Source organism: Triticum dicoccoides, chromosome 1A (genome assembly GCF_002162155.2).
Source record: "Triticum dicoccoides isolate Atlit2015 ecotype Zavitan chromosome 1A, WEW_v2.0, whole genome shotgun sequence".
Lineage (NCBI taxonomy): Eukaryota > Viridiplantae > Streptophyta > Magnoliopsida > Poales > Poaceae > Triticum > Triticum dicoccoides.
This window is the reverse complement of record NC_041380.1, coordinates 199909337-199933879: the sequence shown is the minus strand read 5'-3', so window position 1 is coordinate 199933879 and position 24543 is coordinate 199909337. Positions and strand designations below refer to the sequence as shown.

At 51.6% G+C, this 24543-nt stretch overlaps 1 protein-coding gene and 1 non-coding gene across 2 annotated transcripts in view; one reads left to right on the top strand and one right to left on the bottom strand.

Annotated features, from left to right (window-relative positions):
* Positions 1-24543, bottom strand: part of LOC119277794 (probable metal-nicotianamine transporter YSL3) — a 109954-nt gene that overhangs the window by 62014 nt on the left and 23397 nt on the right. The window contains exon 2 of the mRNA XM_037559147.1: positions 19837-20003. Coding sequence (XP_037415044.1) covers positions 19837-20003 — 167 coding nt within the window. The remainder of the gene's footprint in view (positions 1-19836; positions 20004-24543) is intronic.
* On the top strand, positions 6209-6279 carry TRNAC-GCA. Its single transcript has one exon. It is a non-coding gene; the product is annotated as a tRNA-Cys (tRNA).

The following is a 24543-nucleotide window of genomic DNA, read 5'->3' as shown; positions in this document are numbered from 1 at the left end:
GGATGCAAGTGCAAGAGAAAGTTATCTCAAGAAGATGCATGAAGATACAAGGTCTACGATCGAGCGTCAAGTACATTGCCTCGCCACCAAACTCAACATCAACAAGACCCCCATGGTATTCAAACCGGGCGATCTAGTATGGCTACACCTCCGCAAGGACCGCTTCACAAACGAGCACAATTACAAGCTACTACCGCAAGCCGATGAACCTTTCAAAGTGCTAGTCCGTTACAATGACAATGCCTACAAGATCGACATCCCATGGGACAAGTACAATGTAAGCGACATCTTCAATGTCAAGGACTTGGCACCCTGCCATGGTGATGAAGAACACGATCCGAGGATGGATCTCTCCTAAGGGGCTGGGGAGATGATGTAGAGCATCCCTTCATCATCCCCATGGACTCTAATACAACTCATCAAGCACCACATGGACCTAAGACAAGAGGTCGAGCACGCGCCATCGAACCCGAGGTCAACTCGCTCCTACTTGAGATCGATATGGATATGAATGGATCTTGGATGCTACCTCAGCAAAACATGATATGTGTCATTAGGAACAAAGACGAACACCACCTAGCAGCTATGGGACATCCCATGGGCATAGGAGAAGGACCCCAAGACCACAAGGAAGAAGAAGACATTCAGCATGAGCCAAACAACACCATCCAGCTGACCCCATGCGCATGGGCCCTCCAGACCATGTGCCCACGTGCCACCCAGAAGGCTTCTATAACTGAGACACGCACCCCCATGCACATGGCTTCCAGATCACGTGCACACAGGCCCTTGTCGCTATAGCACCCGATGCACACGGGCATGTACCGTTCCCACGGGACCCTGTGTGCACAAGCCTCACTTACCCCGTGCGCACGGGCCTCCCAGGCTTTGGCCGTGGATGCCCTGTCTTGCCTCCCAGGTCGTCCCTTCCTATCTTTGGTTATATATTTTGAGTCTAAGACATTTGTTAGGGTTAACAAAGTATATGTGCGACATTGATAGAGCTTTGCTCGTTCTACCATTCCTCTTGGAGATCAAGACCTCTTAGGAGAGGATCCCTAGTGGATATCAAGACCCCCTATTGGAGATGATTATCATCGAGATCTCACCTCCTTAGGAGTGGGAAGAACCTTACGTTTTGTGCTTGTTTTCTTGGATTGTTCTTGCATTCTTGTGGATGTCGACTATGCTATTCTAGTGGATGTGTGACTGGGTATTGTTTGAGTGAATTGCCTCTTTGTGTTCTTGTGCTCATCCCTTTCCCCCCGTCCAAGTGTGAGAAGATCTCCACTTAGGGTTCCACCCGACAACAGCCACCCCATGAGGCTGAGCATCGATCATCCTTCCCCAAAGGTAGTGGAGGGGCTAGCGAGAGGCAGCCTCGGTCTTCTACTTCAGTAACCGGGAGGACACATGAGCCATCATGCCGCTGTTTGATCAGTGGGGCTGGTGCCCATGGGTCATGAGGGACCCCGCGACAATCATTCAAGTGATGCTGCTTCCCAGCGGCAATGACGTCACAGGGGCAGTGGCCACAGCTCAGGGTGGACACGGTCCGTCCGGTCCGGTCCCTGACCGAGCCACCGTCTGGACCGGCCGACGGTGGTCCGGAATGGACCGGACCGACCAGTCTTACGATCCTGTTTCTTGGGACCGGGCCGGTAGAGGCAAAGCTCGGGCTAGCCCGAGCGGACCGGACAACCGCCATCGGTAACGAGGTGCGCGGGAGCAGCGGCGAGGTAAGCGACGTGCAGGAGTGCTCTGGCCAGGTGGAAAACATCGCGAGCGCCGCTCGAGGTGGGCGACGTGCGCGGGCGGCGCGACTGTTACTCATGAACGTGGATTCATTACCAGTTTTTGTGTTGCATGCAAGTAATGTATCGCGTGCATGAACCCATGATTTGCAGTGCGCGGGCCTTGCCGTGATTAGCGGCTCAAATCGGACGTGTAGATAATCGTCAGATGGTGCCGTAATTTTTGGAACCAACCTTGTTTCTCTCGTACTTGCTGTTTTCAGTTCGACTGAAAAAACTGCAAAAGAAATGACACCATGGATGGCGCGTGATTATAGGAAGCGCCCGGTATAAAATCTAGCTCCTTCCAAGAAAGCACTTGCCTCATTTGTTGGATGAGAAAATTACTAAGGAGCATTCCTCTACGTGCGTGCTGTGCTGAAACGGCTCCCAGTGATCCAGAAATCATGGCCGGGCATTTATCCCACAGTCCAAAAAATAGTATTTGCCGTGCCATGGCACTGAAATCCATAGCCATGGCATGAATTGGTCTGACGGTTGGGGTCGACGGCATGGTCTAGAACTCGCGAACTGCGGCGGTGCACGCAGGGCAGCGATGGCGAGCGACGGCAAGAGGCCACAGGGCACGTGGAGGAGAGGAAGGAAGGTGTGGGCAACCTCAGGGACACGGTGGTTCAGCCCAGTTCTGCCGGTGGCCGCGACGACGAGGAAGGGCAACAGCGATGGCTATGTTTTCTCGGTCCGCTCGGTTGGACCTGTTAAAGACCGGACCGAACCGAGAATTTTTCGGGCCTGATATGGCAGACCGGACCGGCCATTTTATGTAGCAAGCTAGGACCGAGCGGGCCAAGACCGAACGGGTCACGAGCAGGCTGAAAAGCCCGCTCGGTATGTCCAGCCTGAGCCACGGCCGATGCCCAGAGCGAGGTGACAAAACCCTTGCTGATGGCAAGGGCCTACAACGGCGGTGGTAGTTATGCTGGGGGGTACCATTTCGAGCCCCTGCGGCCCGCCCCTCCAGTGGAAGAGGAGGTGCTTGGCGTGGGAAGCCCCCCGCCTAGCAGGGTGATCCCGCCTGCTAAAGCCTCGGGAGGGTGCCTAGGCAGGCCTCCTGGAGGGGACTCGGAGGAGGCCCCAGCGAGCCATGAGGAAGTAGCAGCAGCCGTCTCAAAGGAAAGCTAAGGAAGAGGCGGTGGGTCCCTAGAGACGAGTAAGGATCCTTGCCCTGCGCGCTCTTTGTGTCCACAACTTCGTCTTGCTTGGCTTGGCCTGACCCTAGTTATGTAGGAGGGGCTCTGGACCGAAGAAGAAGGAGGGAACCTAGGACAAGGATGCCGCAGGGCCGACCGGGGCCTAATAGGCGCCGGGGGCAGTGGATACACCAATGCCCCCGCCGAGCCCCGTGGAGCGTGGCAGAGTCACCGAGGAGGAACCTATTGAATTCTCCTAGCCGCCCGAGGAACTCCTTCCTCCTGCTAGAGGAGGGGTACCTTTCAAAGGGGTCTGCATAGAGGGTAGGTAGGCACTAGTGCGGCGGCCACCATAGGCTCTGAATGATCGCCAGAGCGCCATGAGGGGAAGGCGGCCGCGCCCAGCCCTCCCCGCTTGGCCGAACCATTGGCAGGTGCGGAAGTTGAGGCGGAGCTTGAGGTGGATCCTGGCCGCCCATAGGGGAACGATCCCCCCTCAGGTGGAGACCTGGACAGGTCTGATGATGTTGCAGCCCCCGGGTCCTCGGAGAAAACGAGCGAAAATATATAATAGAACACCTGCACCCAGGCCTTTCCCATCTAGCCATCCATTCTGCGCTTCACGATTCGTGCAAACACATTTCTCTTTTTTGTTTCACTCGCATAAAACATGTTTTGAAGTTCAAACCTTTGCAGCGTGGCAAAGCATTCTATCTAGAATCTAGGATAAATCTTTTAGATTTTTTGGTCAAAAATAAAATCTGAAAGATTTATCCTAGATTCTAGATAGAAAGCTTTGCCACGCTGCAAAGGTTTGAACTTCAAAACATGTTTTATGCGAGAGAAACAAAAAATAGAAAATTTCAGATAAAAAGTTAGTTGTGTTGCACAGATCTTAAAGCAATATTGGAAAGCTAGGATAGCAAGGCCCGGGTGCAGATGTTCTAAAAATCCATGTCCAGCCAACAAGGGCGGAGGTGGAAGGACCGGACGTGCCCTGGGCCTTGTTCCTGGTGAGCTACAGGTCCTACTGTGAAGCGGGACTCTGCGCCATCCCCAGTCAGCCTCCGCTTCCTAGAGGCCAACCTCAAGGCCGAGGAAGAGAGCCTCCGCCTGGAGCGGGAGCGCCTCGCAGAAGGCTGGCGGCAACTAGACATGGCCGTCAAACTGAGCCGCCGCCAAGCCGACGCAGCAAGGAGGGAAAGTGAGGAGGTCGCTCGTAAGACCCGAGAGCTTCTTGGCAGGGCGATCCGTGATGCGGAAGAGGCTGCCTGATGCCTGGAGGAGGTGTCAGCGGAGGAGGACTTCACAGAACGCGCTACGGCTCGGAGGCTCGACCCTCTTCCCACAAGGGCCGGTCGCCTGATGCGAGAGCAAGGCGGCGGTCCTCGAGTTCGACATGGAGGTCTGGGAGAATCAACTTCTGTGGACAACCATCGAGCAGGAGAGGGAGTGAGAGCAGTTGGTTGGAGAACATGTACGACACCATGGCGGCTCGAAGAGAACGCTGCGAAGTACAAAGTGGAGATCGACAAGCAGGCCAAGGATGAGATCACGCGAAAGGCCAAGGCCCTCGTCGACACCTATTCCAAGAACATGCAGAAGCAGGAGGACCGCCTCACGAAGAGCCATGGGGAGCTCAACACAGAAATTGCAAAGCTCAAGCAAGAGCTCGCGGCATCAGAGATGGAGAGGCGGAGGGTGAGGGGCTCCATGCCACAACCCGCCAGGAGTTGAAAGACCTCCAGACTCAAGTGGGTGAGGTTAGTGACGAGGCACAGAGGGTCCGCGATGAGACTACTCGGAGGCGCGGTGAGGAACTCCAACGCTCCAAGATGTTCCGCGAGCTCAGCGAGCGTGCCTGCAACATCGTGGCCTCTTTTTCGGTTGAGGGGTCGGAGAACCCTTTGGAAACCGATGACGCCAAATACATAGACTTCCTCACAAGGCTAGTGGAGCGGTTGGAGGTGAGCTTCGCCCGGTGGGACGAGATCCGCAACGCTCAGTGCCGCGACTTTCTGTGCCACGCATCGACCCCCATCTTCAGCAATCTGTTGTGCATCGATGGGGACTTGGACTTCGACCAGGTGCTATCTCTCATCCGCGAGGAGCTTCTATTTGAGGCGAGCTCGCAAGGGCATTGGAGGACCATGTGGCAAGTCGGCTGGAGCGGTTCGCACCTATCAGCAAAGGGACGGGCGAAGACAACAACACCATCGCCGATGACGCTGACAGTGGCTCTGCTGCTTGAGCCCCCTTGCTCTCCTTCCTGTAATAGAGTAGATGCGGCCCCATGGGGGCATGAAGGGATTTGCACGACACTTTTGCTCTAAGTAGTCGATGCTTAATGTGTGTTTTAATTTTCCTCCCAAGGCCTTTACCTCCCTTTTTACATCCCTTGTGCCCTATGTCACTAGGACCCAGCCCCTGAGGCGGGCAACAACTATCGCTGGTGTACCTGCAGCGTGCGCTCAGCAAGGCTAGAGGGTGTAGAGGTCTTACGACTAGTAGGAGTCCCTGAGGCGTGATGCTGAGGGTACACCCTTGACGCGCAGGTGGATCGTGCCAGGGAAGTCGGGATGGCACAAGAGAGAAATGAGCGGGAGAGAACCCGAGGGGTGCTTTAGACTTAGCTCCTTTGAAGCGTGCAGCTTGGAGCGAATCCCTTGCATGGCGTGGCTCATGAGGTGCATCCCCTCGTGAAACTTTCTTCCCATAGGGTGCCGCCCGCGAGGCCTCCAGAATGGGGCTCCAGAGGCCTTTGATATCTTGCACCAGGGGAATTATAAAGTTTTCGCAAGTAGTCCAGCGGGGCACACTCGCGAGGTCGCATGTGGGTGTTACACGAGGAGACAGAAGCACCAAAGACTTGCTGAGATGAATTACACGTGAGCAGGTCCACGAGCCAGAGCTCTGTTGCTTAGATTTTGTAGTGCTACTAGGACTAACCCAAGCACAAACGCCGTCCCCAGCCCCCGCTCGCATGACAGACATGCGGGAGATTACGAGTGCGCTAATACTCCCTAACCCCAGGGGAAGTCGAATCCCCGCTGCCTCCTTGAAAGAGAGATGCCCTGAACCAGTAGACGATGGGGGCATCACTAGACGATAGGGCCATATATAGCCGCTCCTGATTATACTATAATCATAGTATGAGCAGTTTTTTGGAATTGTCAATATACTCGAAAAGTATAAATAGATCCAAAGCAAAGAGTTTTTCCAACTTTTTTGTTGCTGTTTTCTAGATTTTTGATCGGATTTTTCGGCGGCATGGCCAAGTGGTAAGGCACGGGACCGCAAATCCTTTATCCCCAGTTCAAATCTGGGTGCCGCCTAATTAATAAAATACTTAGGTTTTTTATAGTGCAGATCGAATTCGATAAATTTTTACTTCGCATAAGTTCGGGCAAGAGAGTAACTGGGCCTGCCGATACTGGGTTTAGAGAAACCATACCATAGTTCTATCCTACCTAGGCACACTCAGCTGCAAGCACATAGGACTTTGAAGGAAATAGGCTTTACTAATGTAGGAAGGAGGTCATAACATAACAAAAAGATACATGTTGTCGTGTTCGACATGGGTCAGCTTGAGGATCTAACGGATGTGGGGCCCTTGGGTAAGTAGGCCGCCAGCGCTAAGCATGGGGCACCCGCCAGCACTGAGCATGGGGCATCCACCAGCGTTGAGCATGGGGCATCCACCAGCGCTGAGCATGGGGCATCCACCAGCACTGAGCATGGGGCTTCCACGAGAGTGAGAAGGAGCTCCCGCGTGCCGATGGAAGCACTGGTAGAGTGAGCCCCGAAGCACGTACAACTCCATATCGCTCGTATCTAAGGGGACATGGACAGAACTTACGGTGATGGTGGGTGTTCCATGTGTTATGTACTAGAACACTGTCCTCTATCACAAGTGGGGCCACGGTGGGTCGGGGAGTGGGTGTTAACCACTATGATGCAGGGCTCCAAGCTCATGCGCATCAGCCTTGCGAAGGTGGTTGCGGCACCCTCCAGGCCGGGAGGCATCCGCATGAGTCGGGACGAGCCCGCGATCTGGTTGATCCACAAGGAGGGAAGGGACTTGCGGGGCGAGCCTGGTTGAGGACGACAAAGTTGATGCACATGCGCCCGCTGCTGCGCGGCTTGGTGACGGGGGTGGGGCTGACGATCCACTTAGTGTGCTTTGCTTGTTGACCTCCTGGGTGACGATTTCCTGCTTCTCGGGCACCTGATACCTTTCCTTGTGCTTGACGGGCCATGCGCTTTGGCATACGACTAAGTGGTGCTCGACCACCTCCCTCGGTAGACCAGGCATGCCTGATGTTGTCCAAGCCAACGCATGAGGGCTTGCCCAGAGGAAGGTGACGAGCAAGCCTTTCTATTTGGGGGAAGGCCCTCCACGGATGGCGAGGGAGGGGGCTGCTTCGCCTCCATGTAGGGACGCCTTCTCGGACTTGGCCCGCTCTTGACAGAGCAGGGGCTTCTTCTTCGTGGTCGCCTCCTTGGCAGGCCCGGGTACGTCCTCATCGGCTGGGTACATAGTGGAGGCAGCCATGTAGGCATGCTCGAGGGTGTGCATCGCATCCTTCTCGTCGCAGTGGACCGTGAGTGTACCGCTGGAGCTGGGCATCTTGACGAGGCCGTAGGCATGGTGGGTCACGACCATCAATTTCGAGAGCGCCGGGTAGCCAAGATGGAACTCTAGGGCAGGCTGATGTGAGCCACATCGAAGATGATGAACTCCATATAGTAATTCTTGCGGGTGCCGAAGGTGATGTGAAGGCGCACCTGCCCGAGGGGGACAATGGAGTCATCGGGGACACTCGAGAAGGGCCTCGTGCGCAGCAGGCACTCGTAGGGCACTTGTAGCGTCTCGGAGGTCTCCACAGAGAGTGCATTGAATCCTCAACCACCATCAATGAGCATGTTGGTGATGGCCACATTGCTGATGGTAGGCGTACACAACAGGGGAATGGGACCCATGGCCTTCGTGGACATGGGGTGGTTGCTGGCATCAAAGTTGATGGGGAACTCACACCATTTGAGGCGGCTAGCGGACTTGAGTGCCGGGAGGGCCGCGTTCACTTCCCGCCAAGAATGTAGGCGACCTTGCGGGGCTCTTGATAGCCCCCAGCATTCTCAGCGGGAGGGGAGTCATTGGCGCGGGGTGGGGTGGCATTGGCTTGCATGTCAGCTTGCCGCGGCTGGTTCTGCCAGCCCTGGCGGTTGTTGTCGCCGGTGCCATTGTTATTGTCGCCCCAGAGACCACCTCCGTTGTCGCCATCGTGGTCGTTGCCATGCTCCCTGCGGTTGCCGCAGTGCTTGGTGCGGCCCTCGCGAGGCAGCTTGAGCTCATGGCAGTCTTTAGTGCTATGGGAGTTCATGTTGTGGTAGGTGTAGAAAGGACGGTCGTCTTTCTTGGTCTCGCCGCGGATGAAGCCGTGCTTGTATTCTGGCTCTGCCGTGAGGACGGCGGGGCCCTTGCACATGGCATCCTTGCCCTTGCCCTTCGTCACGCCAGGCTTAGCGCCAGGGTCACCGTAGAGGAAAAGGCGTTCTTTTTTGGTCTTTGCGCAACGATCAACGAGGACGAACAGCTCTGCTGCGGAGTCGAGCTTGTCCCAGACGGAGAGCTTCTCGCATACCTTCATAGCCGTGAAGCCATTGGTGAAGGCTAAGACTATCACGGCATCGGTAGCCTTCGGGAACCTGTTGCACACCTGATTGAAGTGCTGGACAAACTTGCGCAGGGGTTCACCAGGGCGCTGGCGCACGGCCTGCATGACGTTGTTGGCTACGAACTACTTGCACAAGTCCTCCCACGAAGAGATGGATGCCTCGGGGAGGTTCATGATCCACGTGCGTGCGACATCCTTGAGGGCCATGGGAAACCAATTCCCCATAACCCGGTCGTCCCACTTCGCGGCCTAGGCGCTAATGTTGTAAAGCAGGAGGAACTCTGTGGGTTGGTGCTGCTATCGTAGCGATCAGGGAGCTCCGGCTTGAACTTGTCAGGCCACACCAAACAGTGCAACCCGAGGGCGAGGGTCAGGTATCCCCCCAGGGGTGACGACGCCTCCGTCAAGGGCCGCGCGGTTCTAGCGCCCAGCCATGGCAACTTCATGGAGGATGTGGTCCTGACGGTTGCGCGCCTTCTCAAGGATCACATGCGTGTGCGGGGGCGTGTGGCGAATGATCTAGCAGCTATCACCATCGGCGGCCGACGCAGACGACCCGTGAGAGAGCTCCGGAGGGCGCGCCGCAAGACGCTTCTCGGACACGTTGCAGGGCAGGGAAGGAGGAGGAGGAACGTCTTGCCCAGCCCAATCGTTGCAGGTTTGGCAGAGCAGGCAGGGAGCGGGAGGGCGCCTGGCCATCATGCACGGCGTCGACGAGCTCGGTGAGGTCCCCGAGCCAGGCCTCGTAGTTGTCCTCGGTGGGGCGATAGCGCAGCAGCTCCTATGCCATGAGCAACACGACCTGCGGAGCGAGAGGGTTGCGACGCGCGAGCGAGGAGGCGGTGGAGGAGCGGACACGCGCCTGCTCATTCGCCGACGAGTGGACGGTGAAGGAAACTCGCTCCTCAACGGGCCCAGTGGCGGTGCGAGGGCGCCTCCCAGGGGCACCTCGGGCAGCTGGCGGCGCATGGACCCAACCTTGTTTCTCTCGTACTTGCTGTTTTTAGTTCGACTGAAAAAACTGCAAAAGAAACGGCACCATGGATGGCGCGTGATTATAGGAAGCGCCCGGTATAAAATCTAGCTCCTTCCAAGAAAGCACTTGCCTCATTGTTGGACGAGAAAATTACGAAGGAGCATTCCTCTGCGTGCGTGCTGTGCTGAAACGGCTCCCAGTGATCTGGAAATCATGGCCGGGCATTTATCCCACAATCCAAAAAATAGTATTTTCCGTGCCATGGCACTGAATTCCGCAGTCATGGCATGAATTGGTCTGACGGTTGGGGTCGACGGCATGGTCTAGAACTCGCGAACTGCGGCAGTGCACGCAGGGCAGCGACGGCGAGCGACGGAAAGAGGCCACAGGGCACGGGGAGGAGAAGAAGGAAGGTGTGGGCAACCTTAGGGACACGGTGGTTCAGCCCAGTTCTGCAGGTGGCCACGACGACGAGGAAGGGCAACAACGATGGCTATGTTTTCTCGGTCCGCTCGGTTGGACCTGTTAAAGACCGGACCGGACCGAGAATTTTTCCGGCCTGATGTGGTAGACCAGACCGGCCATTTTATGTAGCGAGCTAGGACCGAGCGGGCCAAGACCGAATGGGTCACGAGCAGGCCGAAAAGACCGCTCGGTACGTCCAGCCTGAGCCACAGCCGACGCCCAGAGCGAGGTGACAAAACCCTTGCCGATGGCAAGGGCCTACAACGGCGGTGGTAGTTATGCTGGGGGGTTCCATGTCGAGCCCCTGCGGCCCGCGCCTCCAGTGGAAGAGGAGGTGCTTGGCGTGGGAAGCCCCCCGCCTAGCAGGGTGATCCCGCCTGCTAAAGCCTCGGGAGGGTGCCTAGGCAGGCCTCCTGGAGGGGACTCAGAGGAGGCCCCAGCGAGCCATGAGGAAGTAGCAGCAGCCGTCTCGAAGGAAAGCTAAGGAAGAGGCGGTGGGTCCCTAGAGACGAGTAAGGCTCCTTGCCCTGCATGCTCTTTGTGTCAACAACTTCGTCTTGCTTGGCTTGGCCTGACCCCTAGTTATGTAGGAGGGGCTCTGCACCGAAGAAGAAGGAGGGAACCTGGGACAAGGATGCCGCAGGGCCGACCGGGGACTAATAGGCGCCGGGGGCGGTGGATACACCAACGCCCCCGCCGAGCCCCGTGGAGCGTGGCAGAGTCACCGAGGAGGAACCTGTTGAATTCTCCTAGCCGCCTGAGGAACTCCTTCCTCCTGCTGGAGGAGGGGTACCTTTGAAAGGGGTCTGCACAGAGGGTAGGTAGGCACTAGTGCGGCAGCCACCATAGGCTCTGAATGATCACCAGAGCGCCATGAGCTGGAGGCGGCCGCGCCCAGCCCTCCCCTCTTGGCCGAACCATTGGCAGGTGCAGAAGTTGAGGCGGAGCTCGAGGAGGATCCTGGCCTCCCATAGGGGAACGAGCCCCCCTCGGGTGGAGACCTGGATAGGTCTAATGATGTTGCAGCCCCCGAGTCCTCGTAGCCAACGAGCGAAAATATATAATAGAACACCTGCACCCAGGCCTTTCCTATCTAGCCATCCATTCTGCGCTTCGCGATTCGTGCAAACACATTTCTCTTTTTAGTTTCTCTCGCATAAAACATGTTTTGAAGTTCAAACCTTTGCAGCGTGGCAAAGCATTCTATCTAGAATCTAGGATAAATCTTTCAGATTTTTTGGTCAAAAATAAAATCTGAAAGATTTATCCTAGATTCTAGATAGAAAGCTTTGCCACGCTGCAAAGGTTTGAACTTCAAAACATGTTTTATGCGAGAGAAATAAAAAAGAGAAAATTTCAGATAAAAAGTTAGTTGTGTTGCACAGATCTTAAAGCAATATTGGACAGCTAGGATACCAAGGCCCGGGTGCAGATGTTCTAAAAATCCATGTCCAGCCAACAAGGGCGGAGGTGGAAGGACCGGACGTGCCCTGGGCCTTGTTCCTGGTGAGCTACAGGTCCTACTGTGAAGCGGGACTCTGCGCCATGCCCAGTCAGCCTCCGCTTCCTAGAGGCCGACCTCAAGGCCGAGGAAGAGAGCCTCCGCCTGGAGCGGGAGCACCTCGCAGAAGGCTGGCGGCAACTAGACGTGGCCGTCAAACTGAGCCGCCGCCAAGCCGATGCAGCAAGGAGGGAAAGTGAGGAGGTCGCTCGTTAGACCCGAGAGCTTCTTGGCAGGGCGATCCGTGATGCGAAAGAGGCTGCCTGTTGCCTGGAGGAGGTGTCAGCGGAGGAGGACTTCACAGAACGCGCTGCGGCTCGGAGGCTCGACCCTCTTCCCACAAGGGGCGGTCGCCTCATGCGAGAGCAAGGCGGAGGTCCTCGAGTTCGACATGGAGGTCCGGGAGCATGAACTTCTGCGGACAACCATCGAGCAGGAGAGGGAGTGAGAGCAGTTGGTTGGAGAACATGTACGACACCATGGCGGCTCGAAGAGAACGCTGCAAAGTACAAAGTGGAGATCGACAAGCAGGCCAATGATGAGATCACGCGAAAGGCCAAGGCCCTCGTCGACACCTATTCCAAGAACATGCAGAAGCAGGAGGACCGCTTCACGAAGAGCCATGGGGAGCTCAACACCGAAAATGCAAAGCTCAAGCAAGAGCTCGCGGCATCGGAGACCGAGAGGCGGAGGGTGAGGGGCTCCATGCCACAACCCGCCAGGAGTTGAAAGACCTCCAGACTCAAGTGGGTGAGGTTAGTGACGAGGCACAGAGGGTCCGCGACGAGACTACTCGGAGGCGCGGTGAGGAACTCCAACGCTCCAAGATGTTCCGCGAGCTCAGCGAGCGCGCCTGCAACATTGTGGCCTCTTTTTCGGTTGAGGGGGCGGAGAACCCTTTGGAAACTGATGACGCCAACTACATAGACTTCCTCACAAGGCTAGTGGAGCGGTTGGAGGCGAGCTTCGCCCGGTGGGACAAGATCCGCAACGCTCATTGCCGCGACTTTCCGCGCCACGCGTCGACCCCCATCTTCAGCAATCTGTTGTGCATCGATGGGGACTTGGACTTCGACCGGGTGCTATCTCTCATCCATGAGGAGCTTCGATTCGAGGCGAGCTCGCAAGGGCATTTGAGGACCATGTGGCAAGTCGGTTGGAGCGGTTCGCACCTATCAGCGAAGGGTCGGGCGAAGACGACAACACCGTCGCCGATGACGCTGACAGTGGCTCTGCTGCTTGAGCCCCCTTGCTCTCCTTCCTGTAATAGAGTAGATGCGGCCCCATGGGGGCATGAAGGGATTTGCACGACACTTTTGCTCTAAGTAGTCGATGCTTAATGTGTGTTTTAATTTTCCTCCCAAGGCCTTTACCTCCCTTTTTACATCCCTTGTGCCCTATGTCACTAGGACCCAGCCCCTGAGGCGGGCAACAACTATCGCTGATGTGCCTGGAGCGTGTGCTCAGCAAGGCTAGAGGGTGTAGGGGTCTTACGACTAGTAGGAGTCCCTGAGGCGTGATGCTGAGGGTACACCCTTGACGCGCAGGTGGCTCGTGCCAGGGAAGTCGGGATGGCACAAGAGAGAAATGAGCGGGAGAGAACCCGAGGGGTGCTTTAGACTTAGCTCCTTTGAGGCGTGCAGCTTGGAGCGAATCCCTTGCATGGCGCGGCTCATGAGGTGCATCCCCTCGTGAAACTGTCTTCCCATAGGGTGCCGCTCGCGAGGCCTCCAGAATGGGGCTCCAGAGGCCTTTGATATCTTGCACCAGGGGAATTGCAAAGTGTTCGCAAGTAGTGCAGCGGGGCACGCTCGTGAGGTCGCATGTGGGTGTTACGCGAGGAGACAGAAGCACCAACGACTTGCTGAGGAAATAGGCTTTACTAATGGAGGAAGGAGGTCATAACATAACAGAAAGATACATGTTGTCGTGTTCGACATGGGTCAGCTTGAGGATCTATCGAATGTGGGGCCCTCGGGTAAGTAGGCCGCCAGTGCTGAGCATGGGGCAGCCGCCAGCACTGAGCATGGGGCATCCACCAGCGTTGAGCATGGGGCATCCACCAGCACTGAGCATGGGGCTTCCACGAGAGTGAGAAGGAGCTCCCGCTTGCCGATGGAAGCACTAGTAGAGTGAGCCCCGAAGCGCGTACAACTCCATATCGCTCGTATCTAAGGGGACATGCACAAAACTTACGGTGATGGTGGGTGTTCCATGTGTTATGTACTAGAACACTGTCCTCTATCACAAGTGGGGCCACGGTGGGTCGGGGAGTGGGTGTTAACCACTATGATGCAGGGCTCCAGGCTCATGCGGATCAGCCTTGCGAAGGTGGTTGCGGCACCCTCCGGGCCGGGAGGCATCCGCATGAGTCGGGACGAGCCTGCGATCTGGTTGATCCACGGAGGAGGGAAGGGACTCGCGGGGCGAGCCTGGTTGAGGACGACAAAGTTGACGCACATGCGCCCGCTGCTGCGCGGCTTGGTGACGGGGGTGGGGCTGACGATCCACTTAGTGTGCTTTGCTTGTTGACCTCCTGGGTGACGATTTCCTGCTTCTTGGGCACCTGATACCTTTCCTTGTGCTTGACGAGCCATGCGCTTTGGCATACGACTAAGTGGTGCTCGACCACCTCCCTCGGTAGACCAGGCATGCCTGATGTTGTCCAAGACAACGCATGAGGGCTTGCCCGGAGGAAGGTGATGAGCAAGCCTTTCTATTTGGGAGAAGGCCCTCCACGGATGGCGAGGGAGGGGGCTGCTTCGCCTCCATGTAGCGACGCCTTCTCGTACTTGGCCCGCTCTTGACAGAGCAGGGGCTTCTTCTTCGTGGCCGCCTCCTTGGCAGGCCCGGGTACATCCTCATCGGCTGGGTACATAGTGGAGGCAGCCATGTAGGCATGCTCGAGGGTGTGCATCGCATCCTTCTCGTCGCAGTGGACCGTGAGTGTACCGCTGGAGCTGGGCATCTTGACGAGGCCGTAGGCATGGTGGGTCACGACCATCAATTTCGAGAGTGCCAAGTAGCCTAGATGGAAATCTAGGGCAGGCTGATGTGAGCCACATCGAAGATGATGAACTCCATACACTAATTCTTGCGGGTGCCGAAGGTGATGGGAAGGCGCACCTGCCCGAGGGGGACAATGGAGTCATCGGGGACACTCGAGAAGGGCCTCGTGCGCAGCAGGCACTCGTAGGGCACTTGTAGCATCTCAGAGGTCTCCACAGAGAGTGCATTGAGTCCTCAACCACCATCAATGAGCATGTTGGTGACGGCCACATTGCTGATGGTAGGCGTACACAATAGGGGATCGGGACCCATGGCCTTCGTGGACATGGGGTGGTTGCTGGCGTCAAAGGTGATGGGGAACTCACACCATTTGAGGCGGCTAGCGGACTTGAGTGCCGGGAGGGCCGCGTTCACTTCCCGAGAGAAGTTCTTGAAGTGGCGGTTGGATGGGAGGGGCTGGGCCCCGCCGAGAATGCAGGCGACCTTGCGGGGCTCTTGGTAGCCCCCAGCATTCTCAGCGGGAGGGGAGTCATTGGCGAGGGGTGGGGTGGCATTGGCTTGCATGTCAGCTTGCCGCGGCTAGTTCTACCAGCCCTAGCGGTTGTTGTCGCCGGTGCCATTGTTGTTGTCGCCCCAGCGACCACCTCCGTTGTCGCCACCGTGGTCGTTGCCATGCTCCATGCGGTTGCCGCAGTGCTTGGTGCGGCCCTCGTGAGGCAGCTTGAGCTCGTGGCAGTCTTTAGTGCTATGGGAATTCATGTTGTGGTAGGTGTAGAAAGGACGGTCGTCCTTCTTGGTCTCGCCGCGGATGAAGCCGTGCTTGTATTCTGGCTCTACCATGAGGACGGCGGGGCCCTTGCACATGGCATCCTTGACCTTGGCCTTTGTCACGCCAGGCTTAGCGCCAGGGTCACCGTAGAGGAAAAGGCGTCCTTTTTGGCCTTTGCCCAATGATCGACGAGGACGAACAGCTCTGCTGCGGAGTCAAGCTTGTCCCAGACGGAGAGCTTCTCGCATACCTTCACAACCGTGAAGCCATTGGTGAAGGCTAAGACTATCACGGCATCGGAAGCCTTCGGGAACCTGTTGCACACCTGATTGAAGTGCTGGACGAACTTGCGGAGGGGTTCACCAGGGCGCTGGCGCACGGCCTGCATGACGTTGTTGGCTACGAACTACTTGCACAAGTCCTCCCACGAAGAGATGGATGCCTCGGGGAGGTTCATGATCCACGTGCGTGCGACATCCTTGAGGGCCATGCAAAACCAATTCCCCATAACCCGGTCGTCCCACTTCGCGGCCTAGACGCTAATGTTGTAAAGCAGGAGGAAGTCCGTGGGTTGGTGCTGCCGTCGTAGCGATCAGGGAGCTCCGGCCTGAACTTGTCAGGCCACACCAAATATTGCAACCAGAGGGCGAGGGTCAGGTATCCCCCCTGGGGTGATGACGCCTCTGTCAAGGGTCGTGCGGTTCTAGCGCCCAGCCATGGCAACTTCATGGAGGATGTGGTCCTGACAATTGCACGCCTTCTCAAGGATCACATGCGTGTGCGGGGGCGTGTGGCGAATGATCTGGCAGCTATCACCATCGCCGGCCAACGCAGACGACCCGTGAGACAGCTCCGGAGGGCGCGCCGGAAGACGCTTCTCGGACACATTGCAGGGCAGGGAAGGAGGAGGAGGAACGTCTTGCCCAGCCCAATCGTTGCAGGTTTGGCGGAGCAGGCAGGGAGCGGGAGGGCGCCTGGCCATCATGCACGGCGTCGACGAGCTCGCTGAGGTCCCCGAGCCAGGCCTCGTAGTTGTCCTCGATGGGGCGATAGCGCAGTAGCTCCTATGCCATGAGCAGCGCGGCCTGCGGAGCAAGAGGGTTGCGACGCGCGAGCGAGGAGGCGGTGGAGGAGCGGCCACGCGCCTGCTCATTCGCCGACGAGTGGACGGTGGAGGCAACTCGCTCCTCAACGGGCCCAGTGGCGGTGCGAGGGCGCCTCCCAGGGGCACCTCGGGCAGCTGGCGGTGCATGGACCCTGGTGGCAGCTCGGTGCGTGACGCGCTCCCGGCGAGCGGCTACTTCGTCCATGTGGGTGTTGACATCGAGGTCGAAGGTGCGAAGACGACAACGTCCCCTACCTGGCGCGCCAAATATCGGAGTCATAGTGCTGGCATAATACCCTACTCCTACATATGTTGAATTTCTCTGTAATGGAGAGCTTGTGCCTCGAGGTACATGAGAGGTGGGGAGAATGGCTCGATCCCTTAACATGGGGGCGGCCCTACCCCCTTTGTAGTGCCTTGATCCTCTTCCCAAAAATATGAGTGGGAAAGGGTAGCCATAGGGCGGAAATATAAAGGTGGATAGGAGCCCAGTCTTATCCTGACTAAAGGCGGTTTCTGCCTGATAAAGTAGTCTTCATGACACGCTGGTGGGCTCGGCAATGACCTCTGCCCTAGCATGCCGATCTGCCCTGATCTTCTTTCACCAAAGAGGAAATGCTTTGGGACTTTTTTGGGCGAGACACGCGCTGCTGCTCCCTTATCACCAAAATAGAAATTGGGCTTGGTCATGCAACGTCGTCCTTGTCCTGATAGCGGGACGTCATCCACGGGACGGGCGTGGAGCCCCGCGGCTGGCATCATACGACTTGCCTCGTGAGGCAGCCGAGTGCTTCGTGGCCTCTACAGAGCTCTGCCTGTCGGCAAGGGTGCCTCGCGAGGTTGGTCCGTACGGAGAAGTGAAAGCAGGGCCACCTGTCATGGGCCTGCCCAAGTGTCATCCGTTGGGCTAGAGGCAGACGGGTCATGGTACCCTGGTTTCCACTAGGCCGACAACGCCTATTGGTGCCTCATCTCTATTTGCACGAATTTCTCGACCTAGCTAGATGATGGATGATGAGGATTCGATCATGCATATGGTTCACGATTACAGTGGCTATGAAAATGACAAGTGGATGATTTCCAACCAGAGGTGGACACCCAGCTGATGCACGCTCGGATGTCGAACGACCAACAATCATAGGTCCAACCATCACAGACCTAGCCAGCATAGACCAAACATCATAGGAGAGACCACCTGGAAGGTGATCTTGATGACATGTGGGTAGTGGGTGCAGATCCAAAGAAGAAGAAAAGGAAAAAAAATAAAAATGAATGAGGATTAATGTTTGGTTGATGCATGGTTGCCCACAAGAAATGATCTAATCATGGCACAGAGCAAAGGGAACTACCATTCAGAAAATAGTGCATGATTCATTCGATGATCACAAGCACTTTAATCTGTATCAACGATGATGTTCCGTGAGTGTAAGTCAAAGTCACCACTAATCAATGGTACACCATTCAAGAGGCCACATGCAACTATTGTGGCTATTACGAATAGTTGCAAGTCCGATGGCTAAGTGGTGCGACATTCCAATAGAACATAAGTTTTTTTGCTCTCTGTGTTAGGTATTTGGTCTGATATGCTCTATGTTTAGTCATTTGGCCAAATATGTAAGTAGTTCATCATGCATTTTCTTTGTATCCTGGTTGTGCACTCACATTGTTCTTAAATGCAGAGAGAAGCACTTCATATTCATGCATTGTTGGATTAAGTTGAATGTGCACCACAAGTGGCTCAATGTCATGGACAAATCCATTAAGACCGCTCCCATGTCCAGTGTAGGTGAGGATAGTGAACCAACAAATGGCCTTTGCTCCAGCCAAAATGATGGCTAGGAACCGAGGGAGAAATTCAGAGTTGTAGAAGGACAAGTGCGATGGTGCAACCGCCAATGTGATATAGAGCTTTGAGGAAATCCTAGCAAAAAATAGGAGTACGTCAAGTGCAATGACATGAAGGGGATAAAGAATGCCGAGAGTGTTTACAAGTTCATAGTGGTGCAACAGAAATTGATCAAGCTCAAAGAAAAAAGGTTGAGCTCCCGAATGATTTGGAGGACACCAAGGTGTTGACTATGAGATATTTGACTTGGATCCCGATGTAGTGAAGATCGTGTGAGCCTACATGCTAGGATGTTGAAGTGCTTGATGGCCGATTTGGAGGAGTCGGATGGCGAGGAGGAGGCGGGCACACAGTGAAGAATTTGGCACAACAACTAGTTTGGGAGGCAAAATGATTGTGTTTTTTTGCACGGACAGCCGGACTGGCAATTTTTCTGCTCGGCTACATGTACAAAACTTTATGAAATCCAGAATTCAATGTGTTTTAGATGTGATTGCATATCTTTGCACTTCATATAAATTGCTACTAATGTACGTATGCAGGACAAATGGAGGATGCTGGATCGGAGTGGACATTTGAAGTATAGTGTTGGATGACCAGCTTCGCAAGTGCTGAAACTGTCCATACAAGTTTAAGGTGTGTGTTTTGATGTGCGGTGTTGGAGATGCCCTTGGAGTTCTTGTGTGACCCTAACTCATCCTAATATTGGCCAACTATGTAAGGAAACTTGATAGTAGTGGTCGACCTACATGTCGTATTCTGGACGGGCCAGCTAAAGGAATTTACACAAAATATTATTTCTAAGGCCCAATTTTATCCGTACCTACGATTATTTGCAGTTTGTCCATGACTCATTTTTTCTCCTAGTAGGCTCTTCCACTGCTTGACATCATATAAAAAGGACCAAAATTCATGTTCACGAGGACTTAAACTCAGATTTAATGATGAGACAACACATCCAGTCCTATCAAGTGATCAACATAAACAAGAATCTGTTTCATGTTAACTAATACTTGAACTAGAGTTGTTCTTTAAACTACTCTTAATATGACTAGTTTAACGTGCAGACATAGACAATTTTTTGGGAAAGAGTTTTTTTTTGAAAACTAACGATCTATGATGGGAAACAACAACAACATACAATACGACAACATGAGTGTAAATATGGTACTCCACATATTTGGTCTATGTAGGGATAAGCTTTTGCAACAATTACACTATTAATATGTAAGGCTTTGTGATACAAAATCACAATAATAAATAAGTACTTTGGAATTATAATTTAATGGCATCCATTATGTGCTGCATAACAGACATATTAATAGAGCAGTTGGTGGCCAATAATTTTTCATCAGGGGACCAAATATGTAGAGCAAAATAACAGAGTGGGTACTTAAATTTATGTTTTCATACAAAAAGGCCATATTCTAGACGCAACCATGCGCACATGATGACCATTGGATAGTGTGAATATTGCACACAAAATGCACAATTAATGATTGAGAATAATCATTTAACATGCGTAATATGAAAGAAGCATTACCTGGTTAAAGGGGACACTAATGAAGATAGACATTAGACCAATCAAGAGTAGGAATAACATCCATCGCCCTATTGGAAAGTTATCAACAATGTCTCTCGGATCTGACTCTTCACCAAGTGACTTTGCCACAATAGAGGTCATTGATACGATGTACAAGGCACATCCACCTAGAAGAGGGAAAATAAAAATGCAAATCGTCACTACAAACCGGAACAAAACATGATTTGTTTCGGGAGTCTTTGAGTGGTTTAGAAGTACTATACATGCTCGAAAATTAATACTCATGTAAACATACAATAGAAAAGCTTAGTTTGGTTACCAAATTTGCAATCCTACCTTGTTATATATCCAAAAAATGCAACCAATGTTTGTCTTGGATATTACATGGGTGTATGAGTTCGGATGACTAGAGTTAGAATACAAGTATGTGCAGATAAATTTATAAATGAAATAAAATAAAATAAAATCTAGTTTGACCCATGTACCAATATTGTAGCATGGCGAGGTTCCGGTAGCCCCCCATGACCCACCCACCAATGTTACCTATTTTGTGCCCCCTTCTAAAACCTATGCCTCCATGTAGTTAGTTAGTGCTTTAGCTACCAAATTAGCAAAGCTTAGCTATAATCCTCTAGCTTCTATGCACTACCTCCAACCTCGTAGCACATACAGTAATATTCCCATTATCTTAGAAATGATTCGTCAAATGAAAGATAGGGTAATGCCCTCCACTAAAGGAGCTGCCATATCTTCATAGGCCTTAACTTAATTAAGGTTTTAATCATCATGTACTTTTGCATGCATGAAAACATTCTACAAAATGGCAATATACTTATGGTCAACCAAACGACTACACACAAAGGCATAGTACCTGTTAGTGGTCATAAATAAACCAGTAGCGAGTACCTAACCCCTGAATGGACATACACCCCAGAATCAACCACCTTACACTACTACCTACTTGCAACGATACCCACTAGGGGTCCTTGTCAGCACAAGATCATGAATAGAGGATGTGCATGTACACATTGATGCCATAACATTTGTAAACCTGAGAGAGATGTTGACCTTAAAAAAGTAGCATATGACACAATGGCCATCCTAGACGCGATGAATAAGCACAAACTCAACCTCATCATATGGCCTAGGAGGTTTCCATGGTGTGTCATGCTCCCCTAGCTTTTCCAGGCGGCGATGTGGTGGAGGAGAGTCGGAACTAGGCAAAATTGGGGATTTGGTACAGTTGGAGTGCCTCGATAAGAGGAGTTAGAAGTGGTGGAGAGCTTGGGTTAAAGACACCGAATTTAGTGCTCAATGAGCATGAGGATGTCGGATAATGTTTTAGTTGAATACTTCCATATAGCCCCTCAATAGCACTCTCCTCCATGTAACACTTGTCAATGCATAGTATCGCCGATGATGGTGCTCGCGAAGATTAGATGGAGAAGGGAGGCTTGGTAAAGAGAATAAGGTGCATCGACCATTGGTTAGGAGAAAATGAATGAGGGGAGGGGGCAATGAGTGGAATTATTTCTCAGAGGGCTTTTTATATGGGAGATAGTCTAAGTCTAGTGGGCTTTTCTCTAGTGGGCTAGCTTATTGCCGCTCACATACCAAATTTCGCCCTTCACTAGTGTGCATCACCCTAGTAATGAGTAAAATTGGGCCTACCAGTACCAACAAGATGTTAGAGTTTGATATATCACCAGTCACAGACAAGAAATTAGGTCCATTAGTTGTAAGTTTTTGGTGAAAACTCAGTGATGTGTAGAAGTCACCACCGGGGATAGAATTTTCTGCATGTTATGGTTGTTGGTACCATTGATAGGTCATATATTCCAATAACTAAATCAGGGAAGAGTGTTTTTGCTGATGCTGGTGTATTACTTGTAGGAGATGAAAGTAAGAGATAATCTATTCTATAAAAGAATTTCTCTTCTCTATATGAAATAGATTGCATAGGTAAGACCATCTTGTCAACTATCATACAATCACGTATATTAAACTCCATAGTCACCCCAATCATATCATGTACAACGCTACACTAGCAAGGACTACAAAGTCTACACATTCGTCTCCTCTTAATTTGTTCACTTCTCGGCGTATTTTAGGTATAACCTCTTGCCAATGATGTGGTATCCTCCACCAGGCAAACCTCATACCAAAATCTCACAGAAACAACCATTGTTGATCGTCTCATGTCTCCCTTCCTAACACACATATATGTGTCATTTTTATTCGTTGCATTACACTAGCAACTAGCTCCAACCTATGAATCGATACATATACAAGAGTAGCAAATTATATTTTCCCAAACCTTGATCTAGTTTTTAACTCTAGTAGCCATGATCCTGCGACAATACAATTTTCATATATTTGAAAAAAAAATTCTAAGAATGTTAGAAGTGAAAAAGAATTAAGTTGTTTTCAATACCCAACTGCCTACGCGGTTGTGTTAGTCCAGTTTTTTCCACTTCATCCAAAATCATGCTCAATGGACTCTAAATCTAGACATTCTAGTTTGGAAAATATATATTCTTCATGGAGACCATCTCTCCCTGCCACCCTCACTCATATCCTTTAATTCTCTACATCGTATTTATAAGCTCACAACTAACATCTTCCCATAGCTCTATGCTAGATTTAGATTCTAGACTATGCTAATAATGCCACAATCATCTCTATGATATTTGGTGGTACTGCTACAACCTTAAGCAAATCCTGGATAACTTTGCCCTTGTGCCTGGCCTCATGAAAAAGAATCCAAAGATCCCCCATTTCTTTGGTCGGATGCGAATATGTCTACTTCCATTGTGTCATGGTATAACTTCAACCATAAGGTGTTGATTTCCAAATAAGGTACATTGGCCTATATCTCTTCCTACAAAGGTTGCAAATAATTTTTGTGGAAACAAATTCTACCTGACCATGCATTTTTTCCCACCTTAGTTTGAAAGATAAGTCTCGTCATGTCAGTTTTAAGTTCGTACGCATTCTATTTCTGTATAACGCTCGAGGTGAATACATAACCTTTTTAATGATTATAATAAAAGAAGTAGATGCTTAATTTGTCATGGTGTCACAACATCTGTAGTGATGAATGCAAGGTCAGTAGGGCCAAAAACCTTGGTGCTATTTTAATCCTCTACCACTCGGAAAAAAATCCTCTACCTTGGGAACTTTTTCCCATCTGATGGTTTGATATGAATGGTCCTCGTCGCGCAAGCCCTGGCTAAGTTTGGAAAATTGTATTGATGAGTCAAATTCTTAGCTCTTCTCGACTTGAGTGCTCATGACTATTTGCGATGGATCAAATCCATTTTTTTCATTCCTCTGATCTAGAAATTTCGAAACATAAAGGCTTTATCCCCTCCCATAGTTTCTACTTTTAAAATTCAAGCTGCAAAAGAAAACAACTAAGGTTGCAAAATAGATCTTGGATGCAACACTTCAAGCCCCGACTCTTTTGGCTGAGCACATTTTGCAACTTGATTCAGCAAAATTAGGATGACACCATTCATATTCTATCAACCCAATGGGTTCATTCTATAGGATCGACCAGTGAGGCATGGTTTTTTGTGCAGCTCTACCATTTGCAAATTCTTTGCTTGCTAGGACCCTCAAAACATCCTTTGTATGGGTAATAAGATAACAATCAGTTGATTGCCCTGCAAACCTTTATGCATATCGAAGATGACTACCAATACAGCTAGCTAAGCTTCTCTTGTCCAAGTGCAAATACCTGAAGCACATCTTAATGGCCATAGTCTTACTGAACAAGAATGGTGACCTCTCTTTTGCCCCTAGCTATGTCTACTCATCGTCACTGAATTAAGAAGCAACTTCACAAGCAACCCTGTAATTTGCTGTGAAGGCCTTCTATCCCTTATGGTTCTCTTCTACTTCAAATTTAGTTTGTTCATTGCATTCTTGCTAATGTCAAATATTAAGGAAGAAGGAAAGGAATGACTCATCAGGGGGCAAAGCAAGTTGCACAAAAAGTTCGCATAGACTATCTCGTTTATGTGATATATACACCACATTACTTCCAACTCCCACATATGGCCTAACTAAGCAAGGGCGCACGCGAGGATCGGTTTGACATTCGAGCTTGGGATTTCCTCCTTAGTTTTTCAACTATTTTCTTCTTTCGGTTCTTGTTGGCCTTTATGTGTGTGTTTCTCCGGTTTTTTATTTTTCTTCTTCCATTTACAATTTTTCTAGTTTGAGAAATATATGAACACTTTTTAAAATGTGAGAGTTTTTTAAGACGAGATTTGTTTAAATACAAAAATATTTTATTTAAAATCTGTAGCACTTTTAAAAAAAAGTATATGAACATATTTGAAAATGTGCGAAAAAATTAAACTAAAAAATTAGTTGAAGTGCATGATGAGTAACAATAACACGCCAAGAACATTTTTTGAATACACGATAAACAAATGTTAAATACCCAATGATTAGTGGTTTAATGTGTGTGTGTGTGTTTTAATACATGATGAGCAGTTTTCCAAAATATAATGAACATCTTAAAATACAAGATTAATATTTTAATACATGACGAGAATTTTCAATGCATGATCATAATTCTTTGAAATAAATGAATTGTTCTGCTCTAATCATCATTTTCGGCAAGTCCCTAGTGCTTAATCAGTCTGTCATCAATCTTATTTTTTCCAATAAGAACCTAGTTATTTTCTTAGCTTT